Source organism: Bacidia gigantensis, assembly GCF_019456465.1.
Source record: "Bacidia gigantensis strain McMullin 20006 chromosome Unknown contig_175, whole genome shotgun sequence".
NCBI classification, from domain to species: domain Eukaryota; kingdom Fungi; phylum Ascomycota; class Lecanoromycetes; order Lecanorales; family Ramalinaceae; genus Bacidia; species Bacidia gigantensis.
In genome coordinates, this window is record NW_025408595.1 from 136,827 (window position 1) to 151,576 (window position 14,750).

The 14,750-nt window shown below is 48.8% G+C and overlaps 4 protein-coding genes across 4 annotated transcripts; 3 read left to right on the forward strand and 1 right to left on the reverse strand.

Moving 5' to 3' along the window:
* Positions 1-789: 789 nt before the first annotated feature.
* On the forward strand, positions 790-1,999 carry KY384_002861 (uncharacterized protein; the record flags this gene model as incomplete). Its single annotated transcript, XM_044811383.1, has 3 exons — positions 790-898; positions 952-1,033; positions 1,081-1,999. 3 exons carry the CDS (start codon positions 790-792, stop codon positions 1,997-1,999), a joined length of 1,110 nt encoding a protein of 369 aa, XP_044671659.1.
* Positions 2,000-8,133: 6,134 nt separating this feature from the next.
* Positions 8,134-10,339, forward strand: KY384_002862 (uncharacterized protein; the record flags this gene model as incomplete). Its single annotated transcript, XM_044811384.1, has 3 exons — positions 8,134-8,800; positions 8,854-9,777; positions 9,837-10,339. 3 exons carry the CDS (start codon positions 8,134-8,136, stop codon positions 10,337-10,339), a joined length of 2,094 nt encoding a protein of 697 aa, XP_044671660.1.
* A 2,083-nt stretch (positions 10,340-12,422) lies between these two features.
* On the forward strand, positions 12,423-14,051 carry KY384_002863 (uncharacterized protein; the record flags this gene model as incomplete). Its single annotated transcript, XM_044811385.1, has 1 exon — positions 12,423-14,051. The coding sequence occupies one exon, from the start codon at positions 12,423-12,425 to the stop codon at positions 14,049-14,051; it is 1,629 nt and encodes a 542-aa protein (XP_044671661.1).
* Positions 14,052-14,210: 159 nt separating this feature from the next.
* On the reverse strand, positions 14,211-14,705 carry KY384_002864 (uncharacterized protein; the record flags this gene model as incomplete). Its single annotated transcript, XM_044811386.1, has 1 exon — positions 14,211-14,705. The coding sequence occupies one exon, from the start codon at positions 14,703-14,705 to the stop codon at positions 14,211-14,213; it is 495 nt and encodes a 164-aa protein (XP_044671662.1).
* Between the last annotated feature and the right edge of the window lie 45 nt (positions 14,706-14,750).

Genomic DNA, 14,750 nt, shown 5'->3' on the forward strand with positions numbered 1-14,750 from the left:
ATTAGCAATTCCCCGACGTTTACCTTTTGATTCCTCGTTCGCATTCACCTGTTTCAGTTTTTGTGGCCAAGCTTAGTACTCAAATCTACATCACTGCCAGCGGATACTCGTACCATTATCTATGATCATAACTTTATATCGTTGATAAGGAGATTAGTGTATTCTGGAGCCTGGATAATGTTATGAGCTCAGCTTGCGAATCTTCTAGCGTTAGTTCAGAGATATGGGACGTAAAAAGAATGATTGTGGAGGTGTCTAACCGATGAAACAATACTGAGGTCACACCCATTGCAAGGTCTATAGACGCTTATGGATAATGTGTGCATCTTTGTGTCTCCTGGCAGACTAGGGCCTCACATCCTCCTATGGATATTGGATTCTAAGTCTGCCTGTGCATAGCAAGCAATAGACCTATGTACACACTCATGCATGTGATTTGTGGGGACAATCTATCAACGGGGAGCCTGCACGACTTCTAGACATAATTCTTGTACGCTTAGCATACGTCACGCGTAGATATCAACAACACATGTTGGTATCACGAATATGGCAACAATCCCAGACGTGATAACACGTTTACGACACGTGTATTTACTACACGTGTTCTTGTGTAATGGTAGGGTACCGACATAAAAAGCTGAGAGTTGCAAGCCCATTACATTGCTACAACGCGATCATTTGCCTCAGCTGTTAACCCGGGAGCAGGAAATCAAGGCTTTCACTTTGGAAAATACTTGGCGATAGAGAGCGCTCATATCATCGCCAGTGTTTGAATTCTCTAGAGCAGCAATGGCCAACATCAACAATCTTGGATCATGCAGTACAAACACTCCATCAGCAAAAAACCCTAGTCAAGGTTACCTGAAGAAGCAGATGTCGGAGTCGATAGATAATCAAAGTAAGTACACCTGCGAGTAGAGGTGAAATCATCAGCTGACACTACAGTAGCAGCTTCTGCAGGCAAACGAGAGCTTCATAGTAATCAACATCCAAATAACACGTCAAGCACTGGATCCCCGTCACTCCTACCTAGGTATGTCCTCACCTCCAATTCTTATGCTATGCTTCTGATAAATATAGGTGGTTTATTTGCTGCCTCTGGTGGGCCATTCCATTAGTCGTGGCATTGGTGGCCTTCGACGTCTTAATGTACCCGGATATCTCTCTCAGGAATAAATTTGACCCAGCAGCAGAGGCAATACTTCATCTAGATACCACAGGAATGCAGCCATATGATGCCAGTAATCCAGAGCTCCTGAACCATTTCGCTGGATGTACATACCAGAGCACACGCGATAAGACCGCCGTCCGACTGGCCTCATTCAAAGCTTCGTCCTTGGCGCTAAATAGCCACATCATCTCATCCTTACCCCCTGCATTCCTACACCATAACGACTCAAGTCCTAATACAACCATCAACATGATTCTGACCACAACATCGAAGACAGTTCAAGTCCGACAGAGCGCGGTACTACTCGGGTCCAGCTACATAGACTTAGCACGTGAATGCGCAGTTCATCGCGCGCCCTTCTTACAGGAACTTACCCCATGTAACCAAATCGCCCGTGACGCCCACGATATACCAACGAAAGAAAAGGATACGGAGCGGGCGAAGCAGTTGCGCGAGAAAGCGAGTCAGTGTAGAGAAACTGCCGCTTCAGTAAATAGGGCTGATCATGCTATCGCTGTCGCCAATAGAGAATTCGGCGCTTTACGCAATCATACCGATGGATTACTTGTGCTGGACATACAGACAATGAAGTTAGCTGAGGAGATGCAGGGTTGGACATATGGAGATAGTGAGGCCGATGATGTTGATGCCGATGATGGTGATGCAGATGATGGTGATGCCGATGAAGTCGAAAGTCTAGGTCCTAATGACACGGAGAGTCAGCGGCGCTACCTCAAGCAATGGTTCTTCGAGAATATCGCTGCTGCTCATGGGGACAACGCCGAGAACTTTCATGCTATTTGGATGGACTGTGTTTTTGCAGACTGAGGGGAATGAGGTTGAAGAGATGGCATTCGCAAAATGTACATTGCGGACAATATTTATGTCTTCATCATCCCCTTCTTTAGCTTAATCCATTTCTTTGACCCCCGTCTTCTTCATTCATTCCTTGCTACAAGGTTGTAAGTAGAACTTATATCTCTATACTTGGAATATCCTCTTCATTGTGAATTTTTCGCATCCTTCTTTTTGGTCGTCGCTCTCGCTTCAATTTCACCTATTTGGGGGAGAAGTAATCCCAACGACTTTACACCAATACAATTCTTATGTGCGAGCGAAGTGCCAGGTGTTCCGGCTCAAGCATATTGTTTCAAAATGTTGTTCGTGCAGAAGAGGGTTGCTTTCAGCAGCAAAAATGTCAGCGATTCCAGAACATTGCAAGATTCTTTGGGCAAGTACCTCCAAACGTTTACGCGATCGTAACGACAATACACTAGCCTTGCTCTTAGTCACTGGTGGAAATCGACAGATATTACGTAGCTTTTAGCACCCGTACTGCCAGATCGCTCCTTCGTATACTCCGTGTATCAAGCAACACAGAAGCTCTTCGAGACATTTTCGCGGGCTAAAAGGCCAATACCTCTAAAAGTCTCGTAATACTAGATTCAACAAGGGCCGTGTGTGTTCTTTTGAGTAATGGTGAACGTCGTGAACAGTAAGGTAAAGAGGAGGAAAGAGATCTTATCCCTTACCTTCGTGATTTTTGATATTACTGCACGTGTCTCCAGACAAATTGTCTCACGTTTCCGCTCCAAGTAGTGATAGATTGACAAGTGCCAGACCAGCAGGTCTGAGTATAACCCTCAGTTTCATAATTCTGTGGCATTGATGTAGCACTATTTGAGACGAGTATATACGACAAGTAAAGCGACACGGCTATGATGTGCGCAAAATAGGCTCACAATGCTAGCCAAGTGTATAAAAAAAGTGACCTGCTCTAGCATTCTCTCGGTTACAAGTGTAAGTGCATTACATTCAAGCGTAGGAAAGAACGGCATCACCCCCATCGACTTTAGCGAGTCCCCTTGGAGCTGGTCTGCAGCCACTCAGTTCACGCTGCACTGGACCAAACGTGGACTGTCAAACGTAGACTGCCAGACGAGTGCATTCGACCGACGATTGGGTAGAGCTCCCTCCCCTCATAAATGACGGCCTCCACCTCGGGTACCTGAGCTAATCTTTCCCTCACAACCATAGCATTCCTATCTCCCCAAGTCCCCTCCCAGCTGCTCCTGCAAAATTGATGACTTTCCCCACTTCTCCCCCGTTTATCCTTCTCCTCTCACCACCACCTAGAGTAAAACAACATACACCGGCAGCGAACTCAACCCCCACCATCCTCCACCGTAATATCAGGATACAGATCCACTCCCTCGCCTGACCGTCTTGTTCTCGAATCACTCGACATGGTCCAATCATAGCTCTGAGGGGGCCAGCGAAAATCCTTACTCCGAAACTCAGTCGCGTACTAGACAAAGGGACACTTCAGAACAGGCGATTTAGAGGGAAAGTCGTCTTGTATGTGTCTACCAACAGTCTACAACCAATCTGAATTCAAGCAATTCTTCCTTGCCTCCCTATCCTCAATCTTCACAAAGAAATGCATGCTAAGCAAAACTAGATAACGCCTGCAAACTAGACTCAGGTATTTGTGCTGGGTGTTAGAACGACTACTGGACCGCGCATGGCGGACCCTGATTCGCTGCGCCTTGGTTGTTGTTGTTATTATTGTGTCCAGCTCGACGTTGAGCCGCAGGCACTCCCATAACGTCTGCTAAAGCTTGTGAGATTTCCATGACGAGGCTTCCAATTTCCTGCTCAGCAGTACCAAGAGGTAGTTCTAGACCAGCATCAGATCCATCCACGAGGTCAAACAGCTCTTCGTTCGTAAGCGGGCGATCTTGGGGCACGCGGGGAGCGAAGGGCTGATGGCGGCAGACAGGGCATCCATGATCGCGAGATGGGATTAGGAGCCATTTTGCGGCGCAAAGTAGACCCATCTCATGACCGCAATGGGTGAGACGGATGGGCGTTTCGGGTTCTTCTCCCGTGTGGTATGTTACTTGACAGATTGGACAGTTGTCTTCGGCCTGTTCGGTAGGGGCTGTGGGCGCTGCTCCGGCTTTTTTACCGGTTCGTGGAGGATATGGTGCTTGACGGTGGGTTTCGCGACCACCTGTTGAATTTCGGGTCGTTCGAGGCATCGTAGCAGTTAGATTGATGCTAACTCTTTGAGTCTTGGAGAAGCTTTGGAAAGTGAGTAATCAAGGTCTGAGAGAGTGCAAGAGCCTGGTAAGAAGCAATAACTAAGGCAGAAAGACGTACTTATGCAACTTGAGCCTTGCTCATTGTTCTTGTTGATTGTTTCTGTTCTTCACGTCAACTTCCGGCGTGAAATATACACTTCTAAACAATACATTTTCTAAGCTTTCTAAGGACAATAGCCTTGTTCACGAACAGTTGAGTGACACAACCACTACCGACACTGCTTGACACGGGGCTTCCAAGGAGATTCACATGCTTTGTTGGGTCCATTTCACGCAGTTGGGGTGTGAATGGGCGGCATTGTTCAGGAGTGAACGGCTTGGTTATTCGGTTCCTTGGGAGGGAGAAGTGTTGGTTTGAAATGATTTTGGGAGTGATGGATCTTTGATTGGTGTCTTGCGAAACCGAATTGCGTTGGAGCGGACGAACAACATAATGATTTAGAGCGTACGAGTAGTGGGCGAAAGACCAGACATTCTGGAAGGATGGCCATCAGAAGAATAATCGGGGGTTTGAAAAGCGTGGGAAAAGTCCCAAATGACTGTCGTTTCGACTGGTCCCATCATAAGTATTTCGCTTGTTGATACATTCCCTGGAAAATGAAGCTTGAAATCGCCTCGTAATGTCCTCCGTCTTGCCCTCACTGAATTCCTTGATCGAGTATCCTCGCTTTTCGAGCGACTGTGAACGAACGAGATCTGTGAAGAGCGCCATTAATGTAAACCCACAATCAATACTACAAGCATTCAGACGGTTGCGCTGAGATATGTGCCTGCGAAAAGACCGTAATAGCCTAATTGATCTGTCGTAAAAGTGGTGAGTGCCATGCCACGTGATGATCAAATGCAGAACGATCTCATTGCCTGGTGTCATTCCTGAGATCCTTCCGAGGATCTCTTCTAGGGTCTTCCTTGATTGGATGTGAGACCTAGCTAACCTCTTGATGGGCTCTTCATCGTATGCATCGATAGCAAGAAGCATGACTCTGCGTTCAACGCACTACCGCGTTGCATGGGCCCCTTTGGTCCTGTAAGAGGCGTTGTAGCCGCAAGGTGCTATCTCTGAAGGTGACACTGTCTTAGTGGAAATTTGGTATAGTCGATCACACAAGCGTACGAGACTCTGTACCGCATCACTTTCGTTTCTCAGAAGTTCATGATTCTTCTGCCCGGTTCCGCCGGATGACCATAACGTACGCTGTCGGTAAGCCGCCTTTCAGCGGGATGATGGAGAATGTGATCTTGTCGCTGATATTTATGTGGACATACGCTGTCATGGCTCCATCAACTTCAGTCAAATTGTGACAAGTAATTTAGTTCTTCGTTATGTTTCCTCCCCGTAACTTGCTCCGCCTCTTTCCACCCCCTCAACCTCTTTCCCCTTGCAAGCTCACAGTCTTCTTCCCGTGCCCCTCTTCGCCCTATCACCATTCAATCTTCAATGTCTCTCCGCATCTCACCGCACCTCGTCATATCTCTCCACTGTGGTAGCTCCTTCCGACCTCCAGCCCCCCCATACCACGGCATCCCACCTCAACCCAGCCCATCCGATCATACTCTTAATACCCCATGTCCCTCCTTCTGTCTTCAACATCTTCCCGCACCCCTCCGTCTCGACCACTGCATCCCTGACCGTCCGCACCCCGCCCCCGACCATCCCCTTCCCCCAAAGCCTGCATCTTCTCCTCTCCCGCGACCCCATCGTCACTCTCCTCTCCTCTTACTGTCGAGCAAGGCTTATCTGCAGCGACGATGTATATGTTACCCCTTGTAGGCTTCCTCCTCCTCTCCTCACGAATTCATTCTCAACTGGATTGGGGTTTCCCGCAGACGTGTCATTGAGACATTGTAGGATAGGATGAAGGGTGCTTTCGCCCAAGTTCGAGAGGAACTCCACCGTTCTAGAACCGATCGCGTCTTTTCAATCTTTTGGGTGGGTAGTTGGTAGCTGACTGCCACCTCGAGCAAGCCAGAGCCATTTCCTCACGCGCATTGCATTGTGATCATTGCTGTTGTCCCGTGATAGTTGACTTCTCTTTTCTTCTTGCCTCATCATGTATTGGAGAATGTTGTCGAGCGTCATCTGTTAGGCTGGGGTCTCTGGAGGTCGCGATTAGGTGAGAAGGGAGGGGATGATTGTTGACGCTGGGCTATCATTGGTCTCGCATGATTCGCAGTCGTGCAATATTCTGAATCTCCATTGCAATATTTGATGAACAATGAAATAGAAGATGCCAGAAATGCAGAAGACGACAATGGGGGCCCCGTCATTGATGTGGAGAATTGCGACGAATTAGCAGGAGGGGTATCCCCGGATCAAAGCTGATCCGCTCCGTCTAGCGTCCATAACCATCCTCCCTCGCCCGCAAGCCCCGCCAGCCTTTGATTTTTGACATCGACGATATCATCCAGTAACATCACTACCCCCTCTCCTGCAAGTGCCGTTCAATATCCTTCGTACTTGGCAAATCGCTTGCTTTCCCTCCTCCCCTCCGTCAAACCTCACCACAACAGAAGTCTTCTCCTCACGCCAAACAAGCCACACGCCAAACACTACGATGCCTGACCTCAGCAGTGTTAGTGGCGGCGATCTTCAGCCCGTACCTGATCGTGTCATCAGCCAGTATTTTCTTCGATGACATCTGGACTGTCTGGCTGCTTATGTGGCATGCGATTGTCCACGTGAGCCAGGGATTACGCCCTGGGGTCGACACTGCAAAGGGCTGAAAGTGGGGAGGGTTTCATTGGAAGCTTCGGACGCAGAAAGATTGTTAAATATCATATCTCCGAGTCTTGGGGGCTTGGGCGACTCCTCTTCGCAGGCAAAGAATTCGACAGCTGCAAGGACACGAAGGCAGGTTGATCACGATGGCCGGGACTTGGACATTTACTTCTTGAGAGGACTGGGGCGAGGCTGGCTGGAATGACATGAAAGATAGAACAATTCAATGGAAAAAGATGATGAGGTGAGAATATGCACTGAAGACGGGATGGTGGAGGGGAAGCGTTGCGAAAAATTCTACCGAGTTCGTGGCTAAAGAGTCTCAAGAGCTCAAAGATCATGATTCGCTGCTGATTTGAGATCAGGCTTGTCAACTGTGCAATATCGACTGACTTGCGCCTCTGCAGTAGTGCCGTTGCTTGAGTGCTTCTCCTACATGAGAAAATGTCATTGGAAACACTAAACCATAAGCTGAGGGACGATGAACGTGCAATAGCATTGGTACCAATTTACAGATTTCTTCCTTTAGGCTCCTGTATCATTGCCCCTGAGCAAAGGTGTTGGAAGGTCCGAGCTCCAACCTTGCCACCTCGCCGGCTGCACCATATACAGAAGGCTGGAGACGTGTTTTGCGATGCGTTCTAGTTAATCCTGACGCTAATGCTACATATCACCGCGACGAATCAAGTAATGAATTCAGCAGGACCGTACTCTGGTAATTGCGATATGCAACGTGTAAAGTATGTTACACATCTATCTCCTTCCAGACAGGATTTGTTGCCACCACCCACCGTGATGTGTACACTGGTTCCACTGGAGAGTGTTTGACACCTTACACGCGAGCCGAGAAGTCACGTTCAGCGAAAAGCATGTTGCCTTTACACTGCCGACGATAAACCCAACACTTCACAGGAGGCAGCTTCACAATCCAGTTGTCTGACGGGTATATAATCCCTCCTGCCCCCCTACCGAAAGCTCCTTTCATCCTACAACGATACCTTTCTACTACTCATTATCAGATCTTCATCTCAATACCAGGTCACAACACTTCATCATTCAGCTCCAGCACTATTGACCTGCATTGCAAGGCATCAAAACTCAGCGGTGCTATCCATTCATTCAATCATCATCCCATAATGCCGCTTCTCGGGGTCTTACTCAGGGTCTTGCCCTATGTGATGATATGTCTTCGCATTGGTGCTCCTGCAGCGATAGGAGCGCTAGCGGTTGTGGGTGCCTACGAAGGGTACCTCCCTGTCCCTGGGTACGAAGTCAAACTTCCCGAGGCCGTCGTTTTTGATAAAGCTTTCGGCGAGGCTTCGTTCAATACGCATGTAATTCCTGACCACGACGTCGTAGATCTCAATATCTCCATCAACGTTCCGAGCCACGAATCTAGTGAGCTTAGAAACAGCATTGAAGAAACAAAGGGACTTGTCTTTTACGATGGACAAAATAACGTCCTTGGCTTCAACGAATCGAATGCAGCCATTGCATGGTCATTCGTGTCAGACACGCAGGCCAACGATCCTCGAGCAGAGCAGTCTGGATTGAGCCTTCGGGAATACTTCTCCATGGTCGTGCAAAGGATCGCATCTAGTGCTATTCAGCACCTCGCTGCATTGTTCTCACGCCAGTCGATGAGGCAATTCCAGACTTGGCTTCTGATCAGCACTTTCGCAGCTTTCCAAGCCTTCGATTCCTTTGATGTGCATGCTTTATATGTCGAAGAATGGCAAGAGCGGCGACGCCGGCCCAGCGTGCTGTCAACCTACCGCACGCAGAATCTCTTGATAGCGCAAGGTAAGTAAGGTCAATGAGTAGAATGAGAAGCCTTACTGACGGATGCTCGATAGATCAACTTCTTGACACTAGTACGATGGTGGACGACCATGCAAGAAGGACCTTGTCGGAAAATAGTCGGTACAAATTGCGCATTGCATGGCACAAGATGTTGGGGACTGCAAATAGCCGATTCCGTGATTACGAAGCAGTGAGTGCTGCATTACGATTAATGCGGGAAAGGGCCATCAGGGAAGCTGAACGGAAAGTCGCCGCCTTGGAAAAAAGGCTCGCTTTGCAGCAAAGTCTTCTCAGGACCGTGAACTATGCGAAAGATTCGAGCACTCGGCTTCTGGATGCGCGGGAAGTACTGGAAAGAGCACATTCTGCAAGTCCGCCTCCAGGAGATTTACAGGATTTACACGCCGGTGGTGCCGCGGTACAGCACGAAGAAGAGGAGGAAAAAGTTATGGACAAAAAAGATGGAGAGATTCTTCATGAGGAAAAGGAAAAGGACAGTAGTGAAAAATTGGATCAGCAAACAATTGACAACCCAATTTCGTCACAACGAGGCCCAAATGACCTACACGCCCGTGATGTTGCGGTCCAGCGTGAGGGAGGAGAAGGAGGAGAAGGAGGAGAAGGGGGAGGGGGAGAAGGAGAAGGAGGAGAAGAAGGAGAAGGAGGAGAAGGAGGAGAAGGAGGAGAAAGTAAAGCTTGGGATAATGAAGATGTGACAGTTCTTCATGAAAGAGAGGGAGAAGCTGGTGGCGCACAAGAACTGCAAAAATTACACACTGCAAGTCCAGCCCAAGGAGGTCAACATGACCCACAGATTGATGAAGCCGTAGTACGGCATGGGAGAGAAGATAACAATGCTGGAGTCAACGAACATATGACGCATCCTCAAGAGGAAGAGGAAAAGGCTAATGATGGAGCCATTATGACACCTTCTCAACATCCGGGGAGGGACAATGACGGCGACCGTAGGGGAAAGGGTAAGTCGCAAGATCCCAAGAATGGCTGCGAGGCTAACATTTTCCCTACCAGGGACCAGAGCATGGGGAGCTTTCTCAGCGAATACTCCTGCCGAAGACCACGAACGAAATGTCCAACTCAGAGCCGAGATGGAGAACGCAAGATCAGAGCGAGAACGAACTCATCAACCCGCCCCTGGCCTCCGTGACGATGCTTTCGATGAGACCTGGAAACAGAGGACAGATGAAGATGGCTATGGTGCCAGGAGAAACCGAGGGTTGTGGGAAAACAATCCCAATCGAGGGAACCCATTCGCTCGCCGAGAACCACGCAATACTAATACTACTTATGGGCGCAATATGGCTGGAAATCGTGACCGGCGCTTACCAGAGACCCCGGCTCAACCCCAGAATAGACAAGCCACAGGTCAGACTCATGGCCGCGCACCAGCTCGAGATGCGCGCCAACCCTTCAGAGGACCACGGGGACGACATCAGTAACGCCGTCGAGACCCATGGTCACGACATATCGGGAAATAGACTGCGATGCTCGGCATTGTCGGCCTCGATTCGTACATTGTAACAGGAGAGGTCTCGTGGAGCTGGGCTTCCTTTGAGTGGAATGCAGCTCTGGTAGCACTTGGCTTTCGAACACCCCAGACTTCAATCGAAAAGGGCATGTTGCTGAGACACATCTGGAATATACACCTTCGAAACCGTGTGAATTATAGGTAGAATGCCGCATAGGTGACGCCGATTTCCAAATGGGTCTATGGAGGCGTAATTGCTATTCGTGGAATGCTGCCAGGAGAACATTGGATATGAGAGGGAAGGGATAATTGGGTAAGCAAGCGGAAGGACTATCTACGCTGCGAGGGATGGAAGGGATTTCGATGGGTAGCGTGCGTTGTGACCCTGTAGTCACACATGCATGGAGTTGAGTGAAATGCGAGTTTCAGTATATGTGAATGTTTGATCTGTCTCCTTGCAATTCTCAATTCATAGCAGCAGAAAATGGTCGTCGCGGTCTAAGAATTGATGAAAGGTTCACCGCAAAGCGTACATATGGAGCGCATGGACACCCTTCCGGTAATGCTCCAGCATGTACCTTTGACTTTCTCAATAGACAGCGCAACGATACTCGCACACATCTATAATTAACGGCGTTCCTTACCCCCTTGCGCCCATAGTATTAGACCATGCGTGTTTCAATGGTGGTGGATATCTTAGGGACATGACCAAATAATGTATCGGATCCTACAGCAAGCTCCAGACTTTGACAAAGAATTCCTTCTGCTGGTTGGAACATCAAACAAATGACAGACCTTCACAGCCAACCCTGCTTTTCAATTCTCCTGAGCTTGGTGGACAGGATTGAACGGGCAAACAATCATGGGTAAGTGGCACGACAACCCGCCCCTCCCCTCCCTTCTCTTCCCTGATTGACTTTTGCCAAAAATCCACAAGTCGATGGAACTCATCACTTAATCTCCTATGCATCCATCTCATCCTTCGCCTTACCACATTTCTTCGCTTACTCAATGCGGCATGAATGCTTAGAACGGACGTTCTAAAGCACACATGAGCTCTGATATCGACAGTTTCACCTCGCTAAACTATTAGCGCGCTTCTTGCTTGCACCCAGGAACCGACTGCCTTGACTCTAGTGCACGGCGGCTTTGTAATAATGTAGTAGTTTTAAGCTGAAGTGAGTAAGAACGATATCGTACGACCACAAGGAGATGGAGATGCTAAGTGTGCTGACGGCGTGAAGACTAGGGGAGCAAGAAAAGATTTGTTCTGACGCTGAGCCGGGCAGGGTCGAGGATGTGGGTAGTTCTGGAGGTGGCGGCGATGTTGATCGATGGGTCTTGGTATGGATGATGAGAGTGAGTCAGCATTCGGGAGTGGGGTGGAGAGGAGGAAGAAGAGAGAGGCTTGGATGAAGGGAGAGCGGTGCATGGAGACCAATCATTGTCTCCGCGGTAATTTCGCCGCCGGCCAATAATCTTCGTTGAGGTTATTCACACAGAGAACTTGAAGGGTGTGAGAGAATGGATAGATGCATTTCCCTCATGTGGTATTCATATTTCCTCACATCAGCGAGGTATTGTAAATGCAGAGGCTAAAGGGCGTCCAGAGCCTTGGCGTACGGTTGCAGACATATGTTATTTGTTATTTTCTTTATTCACTTCGATCCGGAAAACACGCAGTGAGCCGAGATTTGTTTGTTCATTTCCACCGACAAAGATTTTTTCTTTCCTTCAATTTACTTGCCGGCGAGTGTAGACGGAGTGCTGAATCAAAGATTTTCGTGGCTCATTCATTCCGTGGCCAGAAACATGTATAAATCACAGAATCAACTAGACCTACCGGATCTGTCCTGTTTCTTGAATGCACATATGCTATCATCCTTTGTGAAAGAAAGACATTGGGACATGCCCTTTAAAGGACCCCTGGAAAAGCGTATTCAGATGAATAGTGGTGAAATTCATGGAATAGCACCAAACACAGCCATCGACGGGCTGCCGCACCTTGTCGTGGAGCCCCGTAAGAGATCTTCTTCATTTAACGGCGTGACTAGAGTGTATAAGAGGCCACAAAATAGCTCTCGCAGTCACAAAAGGCGTTGTAGTACGAGCAGACCCGCTTTGCATTTGGCGTTCATGATATTGAAAGGAAATCTGTCACAACTGTCAAGCCTTGAACTCAAAGGCGTTTTCGATCGACTGGATAGCGGAAGACAGGAGATATGGCGAATATCGTATCTTGACTCCATCGTGGGCGTAATGATTCCGAATATGATACAGAATGTGAAGTGGTGTAATGCGGTTGAAGTATATCGTCCTTCAGCGCGATTGAAGGCCATCAAAGACGTAGAGTATCTGATTCATCCAGGAAATTTTTTTCAATCGGTAAATATGGGTCCGACATTCGAAGTAGTCTCCGTGAAGAAAGCTGACGTCGCGAAGGATCGGAGATGGACTGTCGATGTCGGTGAGAGTAGTATTGAGAAGAGCCTCCAAGCTCAAGCCATTGATCTGGCTCGCGTCTGTGAGGATCCGACCAGTATTTTAGACACCCAGCCGGAGACACGAGCCCAAGATGAGGAGGTAGCAATTGCGGTAGAGGAAAGACGACTCTTGACGGCCTTCATATCTAATGCCCAAAGGCGTCTACCAAAAGATCCTGACAACTTCCAGACATATTTCGATCTTGCGAGTAGTAAAGCTGTCGAGCTTGGCGAAAAGTTGATCATACGTTCACCAGAGGATCCGGGAGATGATTGTCTCTTCTTCGCCAGTCACGCGGATGCAGCAGCACACTTTCGGCGGCTCGATGATATGATTGCTATGACTGTCGTATGTGATGAGACTGTGCTTCAAGACTTCGCCATTAGGTCAAACGAGGCGTTTCTTCAAGAGCGGAAAGAGCTCGACCTCCAGAATGTAGCAGTCACGGATTATGCAGGGACGGACGGCGCAGGTAGGCTGTATACCACGGAACAAATCTTGAGCCATCATAGACGCCGCGGCGAAGAACACAATCTGCGCGCGGCAACCGATAACAATGCACCTTTCACCCCGCCGATAAATCTCCTTGATCTTCAGAATTCGGAGGGAATGGGCTTGCCTCCGTGCCTGAGAGCAAATAAGCGTTTCAACCTCCTTCACACGATCAATCAAAAGCACAAAGACCATTTAGGAAAAAGGTCGCCACCTTTGGATCTCAGCGGCAATCGAACGTTCACCCTCTTCGGCGAAACAGACGCCATCTCTATGACCCATCACGACCGGCACGGCCTCACCAACTACCTCACAGTCGTAACCGGTCTCAAAGCCTGGTTCTTCTGGCCCAACCTCACCGCCGAGGAAAAAGCGGCCTTCGGCGCACGTGGCAGAGAAGGCGAGGAGACGGGTGGTCAGTACTGGGTCGGAGGCTCACCCCAATGCGTCCTTCTGCGCCCCGGATGGACGATCATCATGGAACCAGGCCTTCCACATTTTGTAATTACGTTGAAGACTTCGTTGTGCTATGGGGGGACGATGTGGGATCGGCAGAATATGCCGAAGACTTTAGAGTGTATCCGATTTGAGGAGGAGTGTGATATGCTGACGACAAACGAAGATCGCGCTCGTGAGCTGAGGCCGGCGCTGGAGACGCTGAGGAAACTTATTGAGAACGAGAGAGGCTCGCCTGAGCGGATGCTTCGAGGGTTGTGTGATAGAAAAGAGGGGGATTTCATGGATTCTTTGAGCTTTGTAATCCAAAAGCTGAAGCGGAAGTCGAGGTAGTGTGGGTGTTGAGGACTGATTGATAGATCTTAGAGACAAAGAAGTGAATGAGTTTCATTACTGGCCAACCATGTCGTGCTGATCACCAGAAAGTCTGCCTCATTAGCACCCATTGTTGCTTTTCGATGGCGCACGAACCCGAGGTGAAAGACAAGGGAGTTACTGTTCGGCTGGTGATCGTCCTTCGCTTGCCTTCTCCACCTCGCCTTGACCTAGATTCGCTGCATCCTTATAGTCCTCCTCTGTGGCGTTTTGCCATGCTATACCATAAACGGAGGCCAATTTTGCCTCAGTCATGTTTCCTTCGGCTACCATAGCGTGCGCATTCTTGATGTCGAGGTTTTCTTCCACATCAAAAGGATTATTCTGCACTCTCTTCCCGTTCTGCAAAAGGAACAGGTGCACAGCCAGGGCAGCAGTCCGCTTATTTCCGTTAGCGAATCCATGGTTCTTGATCAGCTTATATCCCAAAGCTGCACTTAAATGGCTCAGGTCCTTGACTCCGCCGTAGCGATTTTGATTTGATGGCGAGTCAAGGGCAGACTGCACGAGTGTCGGGTTTAGCATTTTGCTGGCTGCTTTCTCGACCCGCACATTGAGATATGCCACATGATGTAGCTCAATGAACCTGATAGTTGCCTTGGTTGAGGCCATCGTGTGGATGCTAAAGGCGTTGGCATTCGTCGAACACTGATAATG